The sequence below is a fragment of the Pan troglodytes genome, chromosome 9 (genome assembly GCF_028858775.2).
Source record: "Pan troglodytes isolate AG18354 chromosome 9, NHGRI_mPanTro3-v2.0_pri, whole genome shotgun sequence".
Taxonomy (NCBI): Eukaryota; Metazoa; Chordata; class Mammalia; order Primates; family Hominidae; genus Pan; species Pan troglodytes.
This window is the reverse complement of record NC_072407.2, coordinates 136,209,631-136,228,104: the sequence shown is the minus strand read 5'-3', so window position 1 is coordinate 136,228,104 and position 18,474 is coordinate 136,209,631. Positions and strand designations below refer to the sequence as shown.

The 18,474-nt window shown below is 46.7% G+C and overlaps 2 protein-coding genes across 14 annotated transcripts; one reads left to right on the top strand and one right to left on the bottom strand.

Moving 5' to 3' along the window:
- Window positions 1–956: 956 nt before the first annotated feature.
- Window positions 957–13,069, bottom strand: ACAD8 (acyl-CoA dehydrogenase family member 8). Of its 12 annotated transcripts, XM_063784616.1 has the most exons (13): window positions 12,865–13,069; window positions 10,022–10,122; window positions 9,412–9,581; window positions 8,049–8,158; window positions 7,589–7,665; window positions 7,071–7,208; window positions 5,637–5,772; window positions 5,444–5,541; window positions 4,925–5,077; window positions 4,194–4,296; window positions 3,873–4,046; window positions 3,262–3,677; window positions 957–1,904 (listed from the first exon to the last, which is right to left on the bottom strand). In XM_063784616.1, the coding sequence occupies exons 1-11, from the start codon at window positions 12,971–12,973 to the stop codon at window positions 3,928–3,930; spliced, it is 1,314 nt and encodes a 437-aa protein (XP_063640686.1). In that variant the 5' UTR covers window positions 12,974–13,069; the 3' UTR covers window positions 957–1,904; window positions 3,262–3,677; window positions 3,873–3,927. The 12 variants fall into 12 exon arrangements, with proteins under 12 accessions (XP_063640686.1, XP_063640684.1, XP_063640687.1 ...); XM_063784614.1 differs by lacking the exon at window positions 3,873–4,046 and having other exon boundaries at window positions 3,262–3,481; window positions 4,540–5,077; XM_063784617.1 differs by lacking the exons at window positions 3,262–3,677; window positions 3,873–4,046 and adding an exon at window positions 4,540–4,683.
- Window positions 13,070–13,182: 113 nt separating this feature from the next.
- THYN1 (thymocyte nuclear protein 1) lies at window positions 13,183–18,277 on the top strand. 2 transcript variants are annotated; one of them, XM_009424519.3, is made up of 8 exons: window positions 13,183–13,270; window positions 13,657–13,733; window positions 15,258–15,436; window positions 16,215–16,283; window positions 16,638–16,730; window positions 17,292–17,387; window positions 17,593–17,743; window positions 18,069–18,277. In XM_009424519.3, exons 2-8 carry the CDS (start codon window positions 13,691–13,693, stop codon window positions 18,113–18,115), a joined length of 678 nt encoding a protein of 225 aa, XP_009422794.1. In that variant the 5' UTR covers window positions 13,183–13,270; window positions 13,657–13,690; the 3' UTR covers window positions 18,116–18,277. The 2 variants fall into 2 exon arrangements, with proteins under 2 accessions (XP_009422794.1, XP_003313468.1); XM_003313420.5 differs by having other exon boundaries at window positions 13,201–13,346.
- Window positions 18,278–18,474: the final 197 nt, after the last annotated feature.

Here is an 18,474-nt window from a genome sequence, read left to right as displayed (position 1 = left end):
TGTTTTTCGTAGAATCTTTTTTTCTTTTCTTCAGAGACAAGGGTCTCACTCTGTCACCAAGGCTGGAGTGCAGCGGTATGACTGTAGCTCACTGCAGCCTCAAATTCCTGGGCTCATGCAATCCTCCCACCTTAGACTCCCAAGTAGTTAGGACTTCTGGTGTGAGCCACCATGCCTGACCACATTCTCATAAAAGCTTAATTTGAATCCTTTCCTCCCTCATCACTTTTATAGGTTGTTGCCTTCTCAGCTTTATACAGATATATATCATTACCTTGCAATACAGCTCTTAGCTCCTCTCTTAAATAAGGCCGTGGACGGCAGAAATACATTTTAAACTTTGTAGTATACCCACACCTTGTCCCCCTGCAGTGCCCAAAAGTTCCTTCATTCAAAAAAGATAGTATTTGTTGTTGTTACAGACACGTATTTTCTTCTCTCTAAACATTGGCTTGTAGTTAATGTCTTGCGTATTTTTTTCAATAGGGATGAGGGGATGGAGTAACATAATAAGTTATAACAGAGCTCCCCTGGCTGGGCACAGTGGCTCACGCTTGTAATCCCAGCACTTTGGGAGGCTGAGGTGGGCAGATCACTTGAGGCTAGGAGTTTGAGACCAGCCTGGCCAACATGGTGAAACCCTGTCTCTACTAAAAATACAAAAAGTAGCCTGACGTGGTGGCTTGCGCCTGTAGTCCCAGCTACTTGTGAGGCTGAGGCAGGAGAATCGCTTGAACCCCAGAGGAAGAAGTTGCAGTGAGCTGAGATTGTGCCACTGCACTCCTGCCTGGGCGACAGAGCAAGACTCTGTCTCAAAAACAACAAAAACAGCAAACAAACAAACACACAAAACAAGGTCTCCTGAAGTCCCATCTGTGAATCTCACTTTAATTCTACTTTCATACATCATAAACAATGCTTAGTTTGCAAAGTTATTAATAATTTAAGGAGCCTGCTTTTTAAAAGCCAAATTGGACGAGAGTTTTATTATTCCAAAATCCAGTTAAGTGTTTAATCAAATACAATTAAACATTTAAAATAAAAATCAACTATAGTAGAACCAGAGGTGGTGAAGGATAGATTTTATCAATGTGATTAAAAATATTTAAAAAGAGGAACAGCTTCAGAAAAGGAAACAAAAACACAAAAAAAATATTCAAAGTGTTTATCAGGAAAAGAAACACTGAATAGCACTCCTAGACCACAGGCTTCTTAACATGAAACCCAACGAATATTCAAAATTCAAAAGTCTCAGCCCTTGATATTGAGGCAGTCCAGAAGTAGAAATACACCCTAAATCACAGCTTAGGAGTAAGTTTCCAAATATCCATTTTATCATGATTTACATTCAGAGGTGTGCTATCCAGAGAAACCTTCTGCATCTGTAGCTGTGGCACAGAGAACGACACAGACAGGAGGGCATTCCTCCATTTCCCCTTCCCACACCTTTGCTCTAGAATCAGGAAGAGCATCAGTGAAAGTCCCCAGGCCCCTAGAGGAGGGATCCAGTGAACTAGCAAAATGCAGACTAATCAAGATAAAGTGGATCCAAGAAAGGACTTTCATGGTTTGACGGTGAATCTTCACTGGTCACCCTTCTGGCATTAGGAAAACAAGTTAGTATGTGTTCTTCTGATGTTTCTCATCAGGCCAGCTCTTCTGGTTCCACTGGGGATTCTGCCCCAGTCCGAGACCCGATGCTGGTGCCAACACACAGGGTGCAGGTCCTGCCCTAGGGGAGCTCAGCCCTTGCGTCTAATCCATGATTCCTTTGGAGTAGAGCGGCCCACATGGCACCACTCAACACTGACTGCAGTCGCACTGAACACCAGGCCAGAACAAGTGTGGGTTCTACTCCTGAAGCAGGCTTCTAGAGATCAGTATCCTCATCACTTCATTGCTACCTGTAAGAGGGAGGAAGGAGGAAGAATTTCATAGCAGCAAAGTCTGAGAGTTTAGTAAAGCTCTGAACAGGCTGCTCCAGGCCTAGTTCAGAGTAGCTGCAGATTTAAACTACAATCATTGCTTTTAGCCTGGGAGAGATGAGATTATCAGAGACTTCTCTACAAAGTACTGAAAAATGTCAGGAAATAATACTTTTTTAAAAACTTCTTCTGATGGTAAAAATGCTTATATAAAGTTTAAAAAGGCAGAATAAAAACAGTATATACAGGATAATTCTAATTAAAATTAAAAATGTACCAACAAAGGCAGAGTAAAATGCCTAAAAGGAGATGTACCAAAATAACATTCTGGATGTAGAAACATGAGTGATTTTTTTTCTTTTACTTTTCTTTTGAGACAGTCTTGCTGTCACCCAGGCTGGAGTGCAGTGGTGTGATCTTGGCTCACTGCAACCTCCGCCTCCCAGGTTCAAGCAATTCTCTTGCCTCAGCCTCCTGAGTAGCTGGGACCACAAGCATGTGCCACCAGGCCCCACCAGGCCCCACCAGGCCCGGCTAATTTTTTGTATTGTTTTTAGATGGAGTCTCACTGTCACCCAGGCTGGAGTGCGATGGTGCAATCTCGGCTCACTGCAACCTCCACCTCCTGGGTTCAAGCGATCTTCCTGCCTCAGCCTCTCGAGTAGCTGGGATTCCAGGCGTGCACCACCACGCCCAGCTAACTTTTTATAATTTTAGACAGTCGGGGCTTCACCAGGTTGGTCAAGCTGGTCTGGAACTCCTGGCCTCACGTGATCCACCCGCCTCAGCCTCCCAAAGTGCTGGGATTATAGACATAAGCTACCGCACCCAGCCTACTTTTCCTAATTTTATAAGGTTTCAACAATAAATACACATTTCTTTGGTAATCAGAAAACTGATTTACAAAAGAATGAAAACATTTTCCCTGAAAGGAGGGTATCAATTATTTGCTTCATTTTTAGCAGTGGCCTTTATGCAAAAAGAAATATAAACCCCCTCAAGGAATCAGTAGTCACATCGTCTCAAATAAAGCATAAACTGTAGATTTATCCAACAGTAAAGTCCATGATGAAACAGTGATACAGTGATGAGTGCCCCAATTCTTCTGTAAGTGGGTGATGGTGTGGCCTAAAATAAATGTTTTCCTGCTTATGATTGCAGGGTGGAGAGAGAGTTAGAATGAAGGCGAAGTTTCCTGCGCATAAAGCTCAGTGAGAAAGCAATTCCAAGAGTAATGGAAGGAAAACGACTCTCGGGAATTCAGTTTGAACACTGGCGACTGAGCCCATAAACATCTTTCTGGAATGAGGTTTGCAGAAGCAAGCAGCAGTCTAACCTGTGGTAGCCTGTGACTCTGACATTAACACCAGAGCGGTGGGTCTCAAAGTGTGGTTCTCAGACAAGCTGTGGCAGCCTCACTTGAAGACTTGTTGCAGATACAAATTCCCAGGCCCACACTAGACCCTCTGGAGCAGAAGCTCTGGGGTTGAGGCCCGCAATCTGCGCTCCCACGCCCTCCAGGCGATTCCAGCACAGGCTGAGGTTTGAGAAGCGTGCTGTGAAAGGGGCAGGGAAGCCCCATTATATAATGTTTCCAGCAAGGCAGCCTCACGTTGCTTCACCGAAGTCACTCAAAGAAGCCTCTGCCCCTCCTGCTTTTCCAAGAGTCGTGTCATTTCAAGACTTCCGCACTGGCTGTAGAGAGTGGAGACAGCCAGGCTCCGAGCCCGACCCCAACGGCTTCCATGTTTCCTAGATAGAATGTCTGTGACTACCAAGAAGATACCCATATACTGATGGTTTATTTTATTGAAAAATACACTAGTAATATTGAGACAGGTATCTTTTAGGCCATCTGGCTGATAATCAATATAGAGCTACTGATGACCATACTGGCTCACATTTGCCTTGTCCACCACTGTTCTTGGATCCCTGAGAACCACGTACTCGATAACCTTAGAGAAAAGCCCCGGCTGTGGTTTTCAACATGCTTTCTCATCCATTATCTCAGTTCACCCTTCTCGCAGATCTCCAGAGGAAAAGGGCAGCAGCAGGGCGATCTGAGGCCCCCCACAGGGACGAAGCTGCGGCTCTGGACTCCAGGCCGCTGCCAGAACAGCTCTGCGGAACGGGAGGGAGGAGGAAGCCTCGAGACAGACAGGGCTTGACTGCACCCTGAGGCCCAGGAGGCCTGGGGACAGACAGTGGGGAAAGCAGCGATCCCGCCCCCGTTCTGAAGGGAAGAGAATAACCTCTGGCAATTTTTACCTTCTAGAATCTGGTGGACCCTGGAGTCCCGCACGTACTGCTGAACAGCGTAATCCTTCAGGTAGCCGTAGCCCCCGTGCATCTGCAAGGCCTGGTTGCAGATCTGCAGGGAGACAGGGACTAGACGTCTTGGACTCTGGGAAGACTGTGGAGCAAGCAGCCTCCCTTCCTACCCCAGCCCACGATCTGGCAGCCCGCCATAAACCCATGAAAGAACCACAAACAGCCAAGCTCAAAGAGGGCCTCCACATTCTGTATGGTTAGAGACAAGGGAAGTTCACCTACCAAACCTGTCAGTTCCCCCCAGACAGGCGACTCAAAGCCCTCTGCCCCTCTCCCTTATTACCTGCCAGGCAGAAGCTGCCACAGCCACCCTGGCTGGGATGATAAAGAGCTATGGCTCCCCCTAGTGGCAATGCAGCCTGACAATGTAAACATGGCAGAGTGCTAAACTGGGGCTGCTGTGAACCTTCCAAAGGTGGTTTCTCGCCTAGAACACAACCAAACAACAGTGACATAATGAAGTGTATAATGGCATGCAGCAGGCCTAAAAGCCAGCGATGAGGGCTCCCACATAGGCCGCTCATGAGTTCATTTATATCCTTAAGCTTAAGGTGATCCTTGTGGGATTCCAGGAGGGCTGGGTTCCACAGCTGACTCATGTCTCTCAAGACCCCTGGGCCTAGCAGCTGTTCCCTGTCCATCCCAGGAGAGCCAGAGGAATCACTTACGGCAAAGCATTCATCTGTAGCAAAGAGCTTGGCCATGGAGCACAAGGCCACTGCATCCTTCCTTTCCTCCTGCAGAGCCACTGCTGCATTGCGGACCATCAGCCGCGCGGCCACCAGCCTTGTTGCCATATCAGCCAGTTTGAATTGCAAGTACTGCAGCACAGGGACCAGAGAACCAGACAAGACTGAGGGGCTCAGACCAGCACCTGGTGCAGGAGCCTTGGTAAGACATCTCGGAGGCGCCTTTTCTAAGTGATCCAAAGCTTCAAAGTCTCTTGCTTTTTCTATAGAGGAAATTTATTGCTTTTAAGTGCTAAGTCCACTTCACTCACCCGACACTTTAATATCGTTAAAGACATCCCGAGAAAAGATGGACAGAAATAAAGCACAAGCTCTGGCTAGGACAGTGGTGGGACTGACAGAGGAATTTCCTGGCTTCTCTCCTAGAAAATGTGGGCCCTAGAGCAGGTCCCGGGCTGCAAATAGTGCAAAGCCATGTGGAGGCAAGGCAGAGGTTACCTGGTTACTGGCCAGAGGCTCTCCAAACTGCTTCCGGACATTGAGGTGGTCTCGGGTGAGGATGACAGAGGCGTGGGCAGCCCCCAGGGAGCAGGAAGCTAGAGGGGAAGAGCGCCGACGTTCCAACCAAGCTGGAAAACAGCAGTGCCTGTCCCGGACCGCTACCTCCCTGCCACACCCCTGCGTGTCTCACCAATGTTGATCCTCCCTCCGTTCAGTCCTCTCACGGCAATGAGGAAGCCCTGCCCCTCGCTCCCAATTCTGTTGGCCACAGGGACAGCACAGTCTTCGAAGATCACAGCTCGTGTTGGCTGGGAGTTCCACCCCACCTGGCAAAAATCAGGGACTGTGTGGTTGCCCAACAATCCAGCAGGTAGGGCGGCCTTCCCTGGGGACAGGAGCCTGTGAGGTATGGGTTTCAGCACCCAAGACTTAGACCCACAAGAACTTAAAATGAGGAAAAAGAAAAAGTTCAGGTTTAAAGGCCTGTCAGCACTCAGAAAGATACCTGTTTCAGCTAAACATTTGCTAACTTATTAAGATAATCTACTAATGTCTACTCTACCTGACTAACCTACAAACATTTCTCACAACTTCTTTTAGGATTGTGACACCAACTGCCCCCAATTTCAGTGCCTCTAATTGAAAACCACAAACTATCTACAATCTTCCAGTTCCTCTCTGGCTCTGAAAATAGACTGCCTTTACATCATTTCCTTGTTCTCTTTTGTTGATAGGATAAACTCCATTTCTAAGCCTTTTACTGAAGGTCTTCCTGCCCAGGAGTTAGCATGGGCTTCACACACAGTAGAAGCCTAGGAAATGGTTGCTGTGTTACCAAAGAGAAGGGGATGCTAAAATGCATAGTGCCTTGCAGTTACAGAGGATCAGGAAGGATCCTGTAGGAAAATACAGAAACCCGAGGAGCTGTGAGAAAGAGGTACACTTAGGGGTCATTTCATTACCTGCCTTCTCTCACAAAGTCCCCCCATAACAGTACAAACTAGAGAGAGATGACTGCTTTGAGCATCTGGTCTAAAAAATCTGAATGGGTCTTGAGCCCTTATTACCAATTACGGTTACATGATCACAGGTCTCCTGTTCATGCCCTGGCCATGGCGGCTCTTAATCCTAGAAGTATCTTACTTTTCAAATTACTTACGGTACCTAAGTGTCCTTCTTAGGTTGCTGAAATACCCACAATCATCTCCAATGAGTTTTACTTTATTTTTAATCAAAGAAGAAAAAGGGACCACATGCCTTCCATTACTGAGACTTGTGGCCAACACCAGGTCTTCTCTAAGCGTCTCTTCCTGGAGCAACAAAGTGCACCAACGTAAGCAGCTGGATGAGGAACACAGGCCAAAAGCAGAGGCAGGAGAGGTCAGAACACTCACAGGTGGCTTGAAGAATTTACTGGCAAACATTGTCACTTTCCCCAGAGGCCTAGTGTTTAATAATGCCCTGTTGTATTTCATATGCTCCTGTTGAAAATCCTAATAGAAGCAACTGCTTCAAAGGTAGGTTAGCAAGTATGCAAACCTGTTTTCTGAAATAGAGCAGGAGTTGGGCTGGCAGGTGGCAGAGTCTCATAACCTAAATTGTTTCCTGTCCAACAGCCACTCACCTTTTTCTCCTTCTTGCCAAAGCTGAGGCCAGGGGTCCCCTTCTCAACAACTATGCATGAGATGCCCTTGGGGCCTGGCCCTCCTGTTCGGCACATGACCACATAGACGTCTGACTCACCAGCACCACTGATGAAGGCCTGTGGGGGTAAAAGGGGTGCAAAAGGACCAGGGAATGCTTGAGTTCTCACAGCGTCTGGGAACACCACTGGGTCCTCCTAACAATAAGGTCCAATGGCACAGAGACTGAGGTGGGGTAAAAGGTAGCTGCAGTGACTGCAGAATCAGAGATACAGTTCAAGAGAGTATAAAAAGGATAGACAAAAGTCAATGAAATGATCTGGAATCAGATTAGAAGAGATACAAACAGAATAAAGAAAGAGAAATTGGTCAGAGGTTCTCTTCCCAACACATAAAAATCCTATGGGAGTATTAACCCGCGGATGTGAAGGAACCAGAGGATGTCAGGAGGAAGCTGGGAACAATCTCCAAAGTGCTCTGGGAGGATGCACGCTAGTACCTTGGAGCCATTGAGGATGTAATGATCTCCCTGTTTCTTAGCGGAGGTCAGAAGAGAGGCAGCATCACTCCCACTTCCTGAGGAGGGATCAAAAGGCAGCAGAGAGAAGGTGAGAAAGTCAGTGAGGTCGAGGGAGCCCAGCACAATTCTATCTTCTAGGAAATCTTCTCTAAACAGACCCTGCTCAGAGTGTGTCACTGCAAAACCCAGGTGGCCAAAGGAACTCTCTGTACTTGGTGGAAACTGCTCATACCAGTCAGGCCACTGCCTACCTCCCAACACACCAGATAGGCTTCTTGGTCCTTGTGACATCAGGTCATAGGACTCTATTACTCCTCAACCAAACAGCTAGATAAACAGTGACTCGACATGTCAAGAGGCTGGAAGGAGTGCTCGGTAATGCCATCTGAGCAGGAAGCATCTCTCCCTGCTATATCTCAGTGCAGTGTGGCAAATTCACCTGGTTCAGTGAGGCAGTAGGAAGCAAACTTCTCCATGGTACAGAGCGGTGGGCAAAATTTGTGCCTCTGTTCCTCATTTCCGAAGCTATCAATCATCCAGGCACACATGCTGATAGGTACACCAAGAAGAAAAGACAATGACAGAAATAAAGATGGAAAAGAAAAAAAATTGGGGGAGAAGGGGAAAGAGAACAAAGGGCAGGGCAGTGGAGTAAAGCAGAAGAGTGGGAAGGGGAAAGTCACAATTGGGAAGACTCTTTAAAGGCAAAGGCTGGATTAAAACATATTCCTGGAATAAGGACTACCCAGAGATCACCAGGCTGAGGTACTTCTCACCAGGACGTTTGTACTACTTCCAGTTAGGTTACACGAGCCTCTAAAAATCAGAGTTATATGTGCTTTCTATTAGTAGTTTCTATTACTTCCTCAAATCACTGGCAGTTCCATCTTTGGATTGAGGAAAAGGGTGAGAGGGGCCAGGTGCGGTGGCTTACATCTGTAATCCCAGCACTATGGGAGGCCGAGGCAGGCAGAACACAAGGTCAGGAGTTTGAGACCAGCCTGACTAACATGGTGAAACCCCATCTCTACTAAATACAAAAAAAAATTAGCCAGGTGTGGTGGCACGTGCCTGTAATCCCAGCTACTCAGGAGGCTGAGGCAGGAGAATCGCTTGAACTGGGGAGACGGAGGTTGCAGTGAGCCGAGATCATGCCACTGCACCCTAGCCTGGGCGACAGAGTGAGACTCTGTCTTAAAAATAAATAAATAAAAGGGTGAGAGGACCCTGATCACTCTATTGGAGAAGTCTCCTGGTACCAGCTCAAAATAAGATTTCTGAGAAAGCTGGCTGACCTGATTCCCTAAGCAATACACAGGACGACAGAATCAAGTCCAACAGGCAGCAACAGACCTAGCGTGTACTTATTTTATTTATTTATTTTTTTTGAGACGGAGTCTCGCTCTGTCGCCCAGGCTGGGGTGCAGTGGTCCATCTCGGCTCACTGCAAGCTCCGCCTCCCGGGTTCACACCATCCTCCTGCCTCAGCCTCCCGAGTAGCTGGGACTACAGGCGCCAGCCACCACACCCGGCTAATTTTTCGTATTTTTAGCAGGGACGGGGTTTCACCACGTTGGCCAGGCTGGTCTCAAACTCCTGACCTCGTGATCTGCCTGCCTTGGCCTCCCAAAGTGCTGGGATTACACGCACGAGCCACTGCGCCCGGCCCCTAGAGTGTACTTTTAAGTCCAGTTCCTTGAGGACACTCAGCTTCAAAAGATCAATCTTTTTCCTACGAATCTGAACTCTCACAGTCAGCCCGAGTGAGCACTTCATTGTGCCTTCCAAGCTTGGGCACTCACTTGTGGATGCTTATATAGGCTGTGGTGCTGGTGCAGCCTGTAGCCAAGGCTTCAAAAATGACAGAGGTATCAAGACGTGACAGCCCAGACCCGCCCACATCTGTTTGTACGTAGACCCCTCCGAAGCCTAGCTGGGCTGCCTTCCGCATCACGTCCACTGGGAACAGCTCCTATGTACAAAAGAGAGCAGGGTGATCAGCAGCTGATTCAGAGACAGCCTTCCTTTTAGAGGGCACAGTGAGGGGGTTCGGAGGCTTGCACATGCGAGAGCATATGAATTCTCTTAATGTGCCTGTTTGTCGTCTTACAGTGGTTATCAGTTAACATGGGTCCTGTAAAAACTTGTTCTGGCATTAAGGAGTTTCTTTTTATTATCTATACAACTGCCTTAGTTTTATATCCAAATCTTCATTCAACTAACAAAAAAAAAGTTATGTACAAGATGATCAGGATGCCTTCTAGGAAAAATCATCCACTACCGGTATTCTCACTTGCAGTAAGAGTTGGTAAGTGGAGGAGACATTTAACAATTACATTATCAGGAGACAAAGATAAAGGTCTGCCTGAGACATCTGTTGTTAGAACGTCTAAGCACAAGAAAAACTCCTACCTTCTGGTCCCACTCTGCCATATTTGGAGCCATCTCTCGGGCAGCAAAGTCAAAGGCCACTTTTTGAAATTCTTTCTGCTCTTCATTAAGTCCCATGGAAGCTGTGGGCAGGATTGCACATACTGTTCTAGGACAGGGTCAGGGAAGGGTGTTGCCAACAAAAAGCACCACGAAGTTGTGAAAGTGGATCTACTGTAGTATTTCCCATACACGGTACAGCCTTTAACAGCTAGAGAACGGCAGCTTCTGTCATTATTCCACTTGTCATATGGAGAAAGGACAGTTCTAGCACACATCCAGATCAACCTAGAACAGGATAGGGGACTTCCAGACATCTCTTATCCTAGCACTTAGTAAAATGCAGTTGTAGACCTAGAGGTTGAGGCCACAGTGCTAGAACTTTGGTCATTATAACTGACACTGAAGAGCACTATGGGCTGGGCGTGATGGTTCACGCCTGTAATCCCAGCACTTCAGGAGGCCGAGGCGGGCAGATCACCTGAGGTCAGGAGCTCAAGACCAGCCTGACCAACATGGAAAAACCCCGCCTCTACTAAAAATACAAAAATTAGCTGGGTGTGGTGGCGCATGCCTGTAATCCCAGCTACTTGGGAGGGTGAGACAGGAGAATCGCTTGAACCCAGGAGGTGGAGGTTGCAGTGAGCTGAGATTGTGCCATTGCACTCTAGCCTGGGTGACAGAGCAAGACTCTGTTTCAAAAGAAGAAAAAAAGAAAAAAGAGCACTATGGGAAGACTATGGCGCCACACTTGGCAATAATTTACTTCAGTGCCTACAAGCGATGCAGTCCTCACAGAAGAACGCAAGGGCAGGTGCCAGAGTCTGTTCCTTGGGGCAAATCTGGGCATCAGTAATGGCTGGCTATGCGAGCCTGGAGAGGGCACTGCTTTCTGTGATCAGTACTCTCATTAAAATGGGAAAGTCAGAAATGAAGAGTTCTGAGGATTAACGATTAGGCTGCCTTGAGAAACTCAGAGCAATACCTATGTTGGGTATTACTCTCAGGAACAGAGTTAGGGATAAACAATTCATGGTTCTCTGACTGGGGTCAGGCCATTTATTCACACAATTTTGTACAAGGGTTGCTGTTACTGTAGACCATGGCTCAAAGATCATTTCCAAAAGAATGTTTATTGGGTGTTTACTAGGTAGCAGTGCTGGGGTTACAAAAATAAATATGATCCAGCCAGGCGCAGTGGCTCATGACTGTAATCCCAGACCTTGGGGAGGCCAAGGCAGGTGGATCACTTGAGGTCAGGAGTTCAAGTCCAGCTTGTCCAACATGGTGAAACCCCGTCTCTACTAAAAATATAAAAATTAGCTGGGCATGGTGGCATGTGCTGTAATCCCAGCTACTTGGGAGGCTGAGGCACAAGAATTGCTTGAACCCGTGGGGCAGAGGTTGCGGTGAGTTGAGATCGCGCCACTGTACTCCAGCCTGGGCAACAGAGCGAAACTCCATCTCAAAAAAAAAAATAAATAAGATCCATTCACACAAAGGATGACTATTTCAATCCTAGCAAGAGCTCATTAAATATTAACAAATCTTCTTCTTCTGTAAATGGCTACTTCCTAAAACAAATAGTTCAAGGAACCACAGGCTTAAGAAATAAATCTGAGTTGCATTCTAATGGAAGGAAATAGTTTTATGCAAATCATATGCATAAGTAAACACAAGTTCCCAGAAGGAAATACACTATAAAAACAAAACAAATACCACCACTCATGAACTTTGCCAGTTACTAGCAGAGTTCAAGATGCCAATACATAGTTACTAGCAGAGCTCAAGATGCCAATACATATACACTAAAAAGGTAAAGCTAAATAGAAAAACACTCCAAATGAAATGGGAAAAGCCTTTGACTGCAGAGCCACTCAAGTGTAAGCAAGATGCAAACAATAACAAAACCCACCTCTAAATAATTACTCATCTGCTTCGGTATCAACCAGGGTAATCTGGGTTATCAAATTCTAAGCGCTAGGACAGGGCAGCACCTCTTGAATGAGTTTTAGGACATTCAGAAGAAAACAGTATTCTATGCCTTACTGTACTTTATAGATCTGATATCTAAGGGACTTATTCTGTTGTAAAGAAAACTGTCATTTATTTAAAATAAATTTTAAAATATTTCAGAAGAAAAAAGTGTTTATAAAGATTCTTGGCAGAGAAGTCACAAACTGGCCGGGTCTCCACCACTCCTTGCTACATTCAAATTACTGTTCAGAGCCTAAAGACACTCAAGTTTGTCAGCTCTGGTAGAGTTTCCCACTAGCAATAATAATTATTTTTCCTGCATGAGTTTCAACACTAAAAGTGTCTTATAGCCAGAGGTGTTAAGATACCAAATCTTTGTGTGTGAGCAAATCTTGTATGACCTGGAGTTCTTGTTCAGTTGTCACCATCAGCACCCAGCCAGCTTCTTATATTCTCACTGCTTTTATGACCTACTGTTATGATTAAAAACCAACCAACCCAACAACAACCAAGCCCCAAGTTTCTTCACTTCTCTAAGCATCCGAGGGTGACCGGCCGCAGGAGGACGCGGGCCGGAGGGGAACCTGCGGGGGGATGACCGGCCGGAGGAGGACCGGGGCAGGGGTGACCGGCCGGAGGAGCACCCGGGCAGGGGTGACGGGCCAGATGGGGACCCGGATGGTGGTGACCGACCGGAGGGGGCAGCCAGGCCGGGGGGGGGGTGACTGGCCGGAAGGGGAGCTGACGCCGGGGTGACTGGATGGAACGGGGAGACTGCAGCCCCTCGCAGACATATGTCCGCCGGGGTTCCGGACACCTGTCCTCCTGCCCGCCCAGGAGATCCTTACGGTCGATGCAGGAGGTCAAGCTCCGGTGGCCGGTCTGGACGAGGACCCGGAGACCGCCGGGCAGGCAGCCGAGGCGCGCCCCGAAACGCCGGCAGCCGCTCCACAGCATAGCCGCCGCAGCTCCGCGTTCAGCTAAGAGTCTGAACGCCTTCGACCTCCGTTGCGCTCGCACTGGCGGGACCTGCGACCCGGCAACGCCTGTCCCACTGCACCCTGGGGGTTGTAGTCCTCCCACGAGCCCTAACAACCCAGGTGCCAGGCGGGCTCCCAAGAGGCCAGGACTACAATTCCCAGAAGTCCTCGGGGCCTCGGCGCCGCAGAGATGCACCGCCCACCGAGCGCCGCGGGGTCGCGCTGCACAGCCTGCGGCGCAGCGGAGGCGGAGCGCAGTCAAGTCTGCAGAGTGGTGCGTCTGTAGCCAGCAAATTACTTTATCATCTAGATTATCCATTCAATTGATCCTAATTAGCAAGGATAACAAGGTAACACAAGGCTTACTTATATTCACCCAACAAAAGTGTCTCTGTGGAGCCACTTCCCAGTGAACTACATACTGAGATAGGGGTTCCTGGATGAGAAGGACCAAGGACAGAACCGAGAAGAGTTTAGGGGCAGGTTATGCGAGATGGAAATGGCGCAGATAACGGAGGGAAGGATTTGAGGGCTCAAACGTAGGCGTCTGTGTTTCGCAAAAGTTGGAGACATTCTAGGCTGCCTCTCGTTGCCTCCATCTCGCTCTGCGCGGGTTTTGGAGGACATTAGCATTCTTTCTTGTATCTCCGTTGATTCCAGAATCGTCCGCACTTCAGTCCCCGGCAGCGTGACCATGTCGAGACCCCGGAAGAGGCTGGCTGGGACTTCTGGTTCAGGTGAGCTGCCCCTAGGCTGCACAAAGGCAGCCCAAGAAAAAACTTTTCTCGAAGAGCCTGTTTAGTACTCATTTTTCACTCCCTGCTTTTTGAGAACCCTTTGTGATATTTTTACTCCATTATCCTTAATCACTCTCCATCTTCTTTACTTGTCTCACCAAGCTCCTACCTACAGTTCCTTTTTCTTGTTTATTCAGGCAATGGTTGTTATGCACAAAGACTATTTGAGATACCAGGTGGCGTGCTAAAGAATATAAAGCGCCTGCTTGCGGGTGAACTGCAAACAGATGTGATGGGGTTCAGGAAAATGGATTGTTAAGGTTACGGAGGGAGGAATCACAGGGAAGGCCTCGAGAAGGATGTGGAATTTGAGCCCAGCCTTGAAGAATGGGAGACTTTCCACGGGCATAGTACTAAGAAAACGTGATGTCGTTTTTATAATCACAAAGATGGATGGCATTCTAAGTGGATGGAGGAGGAGGAACATTGGAAGGTACAGAAAGTACCTCTTTTGGGAATGACAGGGGTTCCAGATATACTACAGCACATTGCAGTTATTTATCAATATGTGGTGTTTGCAGTGGGCCTGTTAACTCCTAAGGGGCCATTAGGAAACTAGGTTAGGAAGGTATGCTGGGTTCAGAGCATTAGACAGCCATAAATGGTATTTAATGACAATTGATGTAGGGACTTTGACTAAATTCAGAGGCAGTATAGTCATTAAGTAGCTTCAGATAGACCTCAGTGACAGGTGCTGACTTCATATCTTGATTCCACCATTACTGGATGTGTGATCTGGAGCATGCTTCCCAGATGAAGAGTAGAACATCTCACAGGTTATGTAGATTAACCGAGTTAGGGTTAGGGTAACACATAGACCTTGGGCCCTGTCATATAGTAATTTAACAACTTAGCTACTGAATGCCTACTGTGTTCCAGGCACATTCTGATTGTCTTGGGATGAAATCGAATCATCACCATTTCTACAATGTCCTGAATGAACTGTTTCTTTCAACTTTTATTGGCACCTTCAAGGAGCAGAAAGGAGATGGGCCAGGAGCCACAGTGAGCAAGAAGGAAAGACGTATGAGATGAGAATAATAATGCTTTTATTATGCACTTATTGTAATGCCAGGCATTGTCTAGGCCCTTTGTATTACCTCATTTAAGCTTCAAAATAGTTGCAAGTAGGTGCTCAGTTTCCTCTTTCCTATGCAAAGGCATAGAAGAGAGAGTGAGGAAAGGAAAACATGTATTGACTACTGTCAGGACCTTTAATCCTGAACAACCCTGTAAGGTGTTCTTACCCTATTGAATAGATAATCCAGAAGATACCCTGTAAGGTAGGTATTCTTGTCTAATTTTTATAGATAAGGCAAGCTTCTTAACAGTAAGATTAAGTTCCTACAGCTGGTAATGGATCCATGATTTGAATCCAGGTCTGACTCCAAAGCTAAGCTTTTTCCATTATGAAACATTGCCTTTAACAAGCATGATCTTTTCTTTTTGCTTCTCCTATTGCAGACAAGGGACTATCAGGAAAACGCACCAAAACTGAGAACTCAGGTGAGGCATTAGCTAAAGTGGAGGACTCCAACCCTCAGAAGACTTCAGCCACTAAAAACTGTTTGGAGAATCTAAGCAGCCACTGGCTGATGAAGTCAGAGCCAGAGAGCCGCCTAGAGAAAGGTGTAGATGTGAAGGTGAGACCCTTGACCTGTCTCCAGTCCCTTCATGGTGTTTTTTAAATGAGAAGTGAATATGGGACACCACAGGGTTCCATCCCCAGCTTCTTATCTTTGAAGGGAAGGAAAAAGGTAAAAATGAATAAAATCGGCAGGGTTTATTATCATCAGCTGGTTTGTGAACCTGTGTATCTAGGGCAGGGGTTGGCTAACCTTTGCCACAAAGGGCCAGATAGTAAATTTTGTAGGCTTGTGCGTGTTACAGTCTCTGTTGCAACCCTGCCCTTGTAGCAAGAGAGTGGCCACAGATAATAAGTAAACAGCTGTGGTTGTTCAAGTTCAACTTTATTCACAAAATCCAGCATGGGGTTAGATTTGTCCTGAAGGCTATAGTCTGCCAACCTCAATCTTAGGTTACCTTTCTCTGAACACCTGCCATGCTCCTAGGTGTCTCCCTGCCAACAGTTGATGTATATTTCAGGGAATTTAATACAGCCTGGGAAAAATATAAGCAGAACTATTATAAAGTAAAATGCAAGTAACTAGCAGATTACTTTATCACCTAGATTATTCATTCAGCTAATCCTCATAATTAGCAAGGATAACAAGGTAACACAAGGCTTACTTACATTCACCCAACAAAAGTGTCTCTGTGGAGCCACTTCCCGGTGAACCACATACTTCCTCTATAGCCAGTGGCCCCTCTCACTGTAGGGGAAGGAACTGTCTGCTTCCATATATGCTTACTAACTGGCCAAGGATTGTTTAATGATTGAATTTATTTCCTCTTGCCTAGTTCAGCATTGAGGATCTCAAAGCACAGCCCAAACAGACAACATGCTGGGATGGTGTTCGTAACTACCAGGTAAGAGGTTAAGGAGGAGGTCGCCTGAGACCCAGGTGGGATGAATGCCTGCCTCCTCCTCGTGACGTACTCGGCAGCAGAACCTCTTGGCCAAGGTTGCTTTTTCTCAGAAGCAAACCTGATAATGTATTAAAAAATGCCTTAAGTACTCTGCATGAAATTTTCAATTGGCCTGTGTTCTGGCCAATGTCCTGGTAAAAGTCTGGGTGTCCTGGCAAAGGGGAAGGACTTTCTAATGAATTGAGGAGTTGCAGACAAGAATCACCCATCTATTAAAAGCAGACTTGATTTCTGCTAAAAGCTAGTACTTTCCAGCTGGTGGGAGGATAGTTACTCTTTCTTCTCCTGAGACAGGCTCGGAACTTCCTTAGAGCCATGAAGCTGGGAGAAGAAGCCTTCTTCTACCATAGCAACTGCAAAGAGCCAGGCATCGCAGGACTCATGAAGGTTAGTTGGGCAGGTTTTGGTGTGAATCCCTTTTCCTCCAGGGAGACTAACTTAAGTAGATATAAAGGGATATACCTTAATTAGGCAACAAAAAAGTACACTCCCCCCCACCCCATCCCCCTTTTACAGGAATAGGGAAAAACTGCCCTGGCCCCTTCCTATCTGACAACTCAAAGCAGGCCTTCATTCAGGTCCAACTAGCACAGACTTCACTCCACCTCTAAGTCTTGATCTCACTCGAAAACAGGCCTGATGGTAGCTCCTCCAAGCTTATCAGGATAAAATTATTAACTGTGCAGGGGGGAAAAAAACAGTGGTACCAATAATAACCTTTACCATTTGTTTTTAGAGCATGTTTTTCAGACTTTTGTAAAAACAGAGTTGATTTCCTAGTCTATATATTAGACTATATATTGTTTCCAAATATCTGAGCCCCCATTGGCTGTACAGCAAGGCAGATGGGGTAAGAATGTGCAGGGAAGAAATGAAAGTTGGATATGAATTAAAAGATTGGCTGTGGAGCTGACGGCAGATGATTCAAAGCTTTTGTTTTGGTTTCAGATCGTGAAAGAGGCTTACCCAGACCACACACAGTTTGAGAAAAACAATCCCCATTATGACCCATCTAGCAAAGAGGACAACCCTAAGTGGTCCATGGTAAAGACTATGCTTTCTATTTCATGACAGGGGAGGGATGAACCAAGGGAAGAAGACGGTTGGGGTGACTGTAGGTCAAGGTACACAGCCCAGCACTTACTCAGATGAGGCGATACTGATAGGAGCTTCCTGCGGGCGGTTAAAAATACAGTGGGCACAGTCAGCCTAGACACGTCTTTCTGTCATGTACACTGTTGTCACATAGGTGGATGTACAGTTTGTTCGGATGATGAAACGTTTCATTCCCCTGGCTGAGCTCAAATCCTATCATCAAGCTCACAAAGCTACTGGTGGCCCCTTAAAAAATATGGTTCTCTTCACTCGCCAGAGATTATCAATCCAGCCCCTGACCCAAGGTAAGAGTGGGCCCTCTCCTTTATTGTCCATATACCAGAATGACCTCATGAATTCCCACTTACTAGCTGATTAAACTTGGGCATGGTACTTCACCTTTCTCAGTCAGCATCCTCACCTGTAACACTCATGAGGGAGGGAATGTGGCCTGAGTTACCTGTTACTATTACCCAGTACTCTACAGTGCTTGGCACCTGGTAAATAGTTTTGAACGAATGACTGCTCGCCTTAGTACCATGTAAGATGTACCTGTGCCTGGCACAACTTTCCTGTTCAAGAGGGGACGTTAAAAACTAATTCTTCCTTTTTCCCTTTTTTTTTTTGTAGAAGAGTTTGATTTTGTTTTGAGCCTGGAGGAAAAGGAACCAAGTTAACTGAGATACTGCTGCTGGAATGGGTGAGACATTGCTGCAAAGAAGTCAAGCTTTTTTCAGGCAAAAGAAGGTGTGAGGGGGCTTGCTTGGTATGCTTACCTGGGCTTGTGTACCTCAGTGGTTTTTGTGTACTTTTTTCAATAAAATATCAAAGTTGAAGAACTTTTCTTCTAAAACCACACTGAGTGCAGTGGGATACTCCCCACTGCAGACCTCTTACCTCCAGGCGGGCTCCTTTGGCCGCTCCCAGATGCAGAGCTGCCTCCACCTTCTTTCTTTACGATCACTAGTAGTTCTGTAGCAAATTGCATCACGTAGGGCTGAGATCCTCAGTCTGGTAACACCCACTGGAATGAACT

Bases quoted from the DNA above. Each gene is read 5' to 3' on its own strand.
- ACAD8 (XM_063784614.1), bottom strand. From the start codon at position 12,973: ATGCTGTGGAGCGGCTGCCGGCGTTTCGGGGCGCGCCTCGGCTGCCTG. The intron at 5,542-5,636 runs GTGAGACACGCA...CTTCCCCTCTAG, and splicing joins CGGAGGGAGGATCAACATTG to CTTCCTGCTCCCTGGGGGCT. The intron at 5,078-5,443 runs GTAACCTCTGCC...CCTGTGCTGCAG, and splicing joins AGCCTCTGGCCAGTAACCAG to TACTTGCAATTCAAACTGGC.
- THYN1 (XM_009424519.3), top strand. From the start codon at position 13,691: ATGTCGAGACCCCGGAAGAGGCTGGCTGGGACTTCTGGTTCAG. The intron at 15,437-16,214 runs GTGAGACCCTTG...CCTCTTGCCTAG, and splicing joins AGAAAGGTGTAGATGTGAAG to TTCAGCATTGAGGATCTCAA. The intron at 17,388-17,592 runs GTAAAGACTATG...GTTGTCACATAG, and splicing joins ACAACCCTAAGTGGTCCATG to GTGGATGTACAGTTTGTTCG.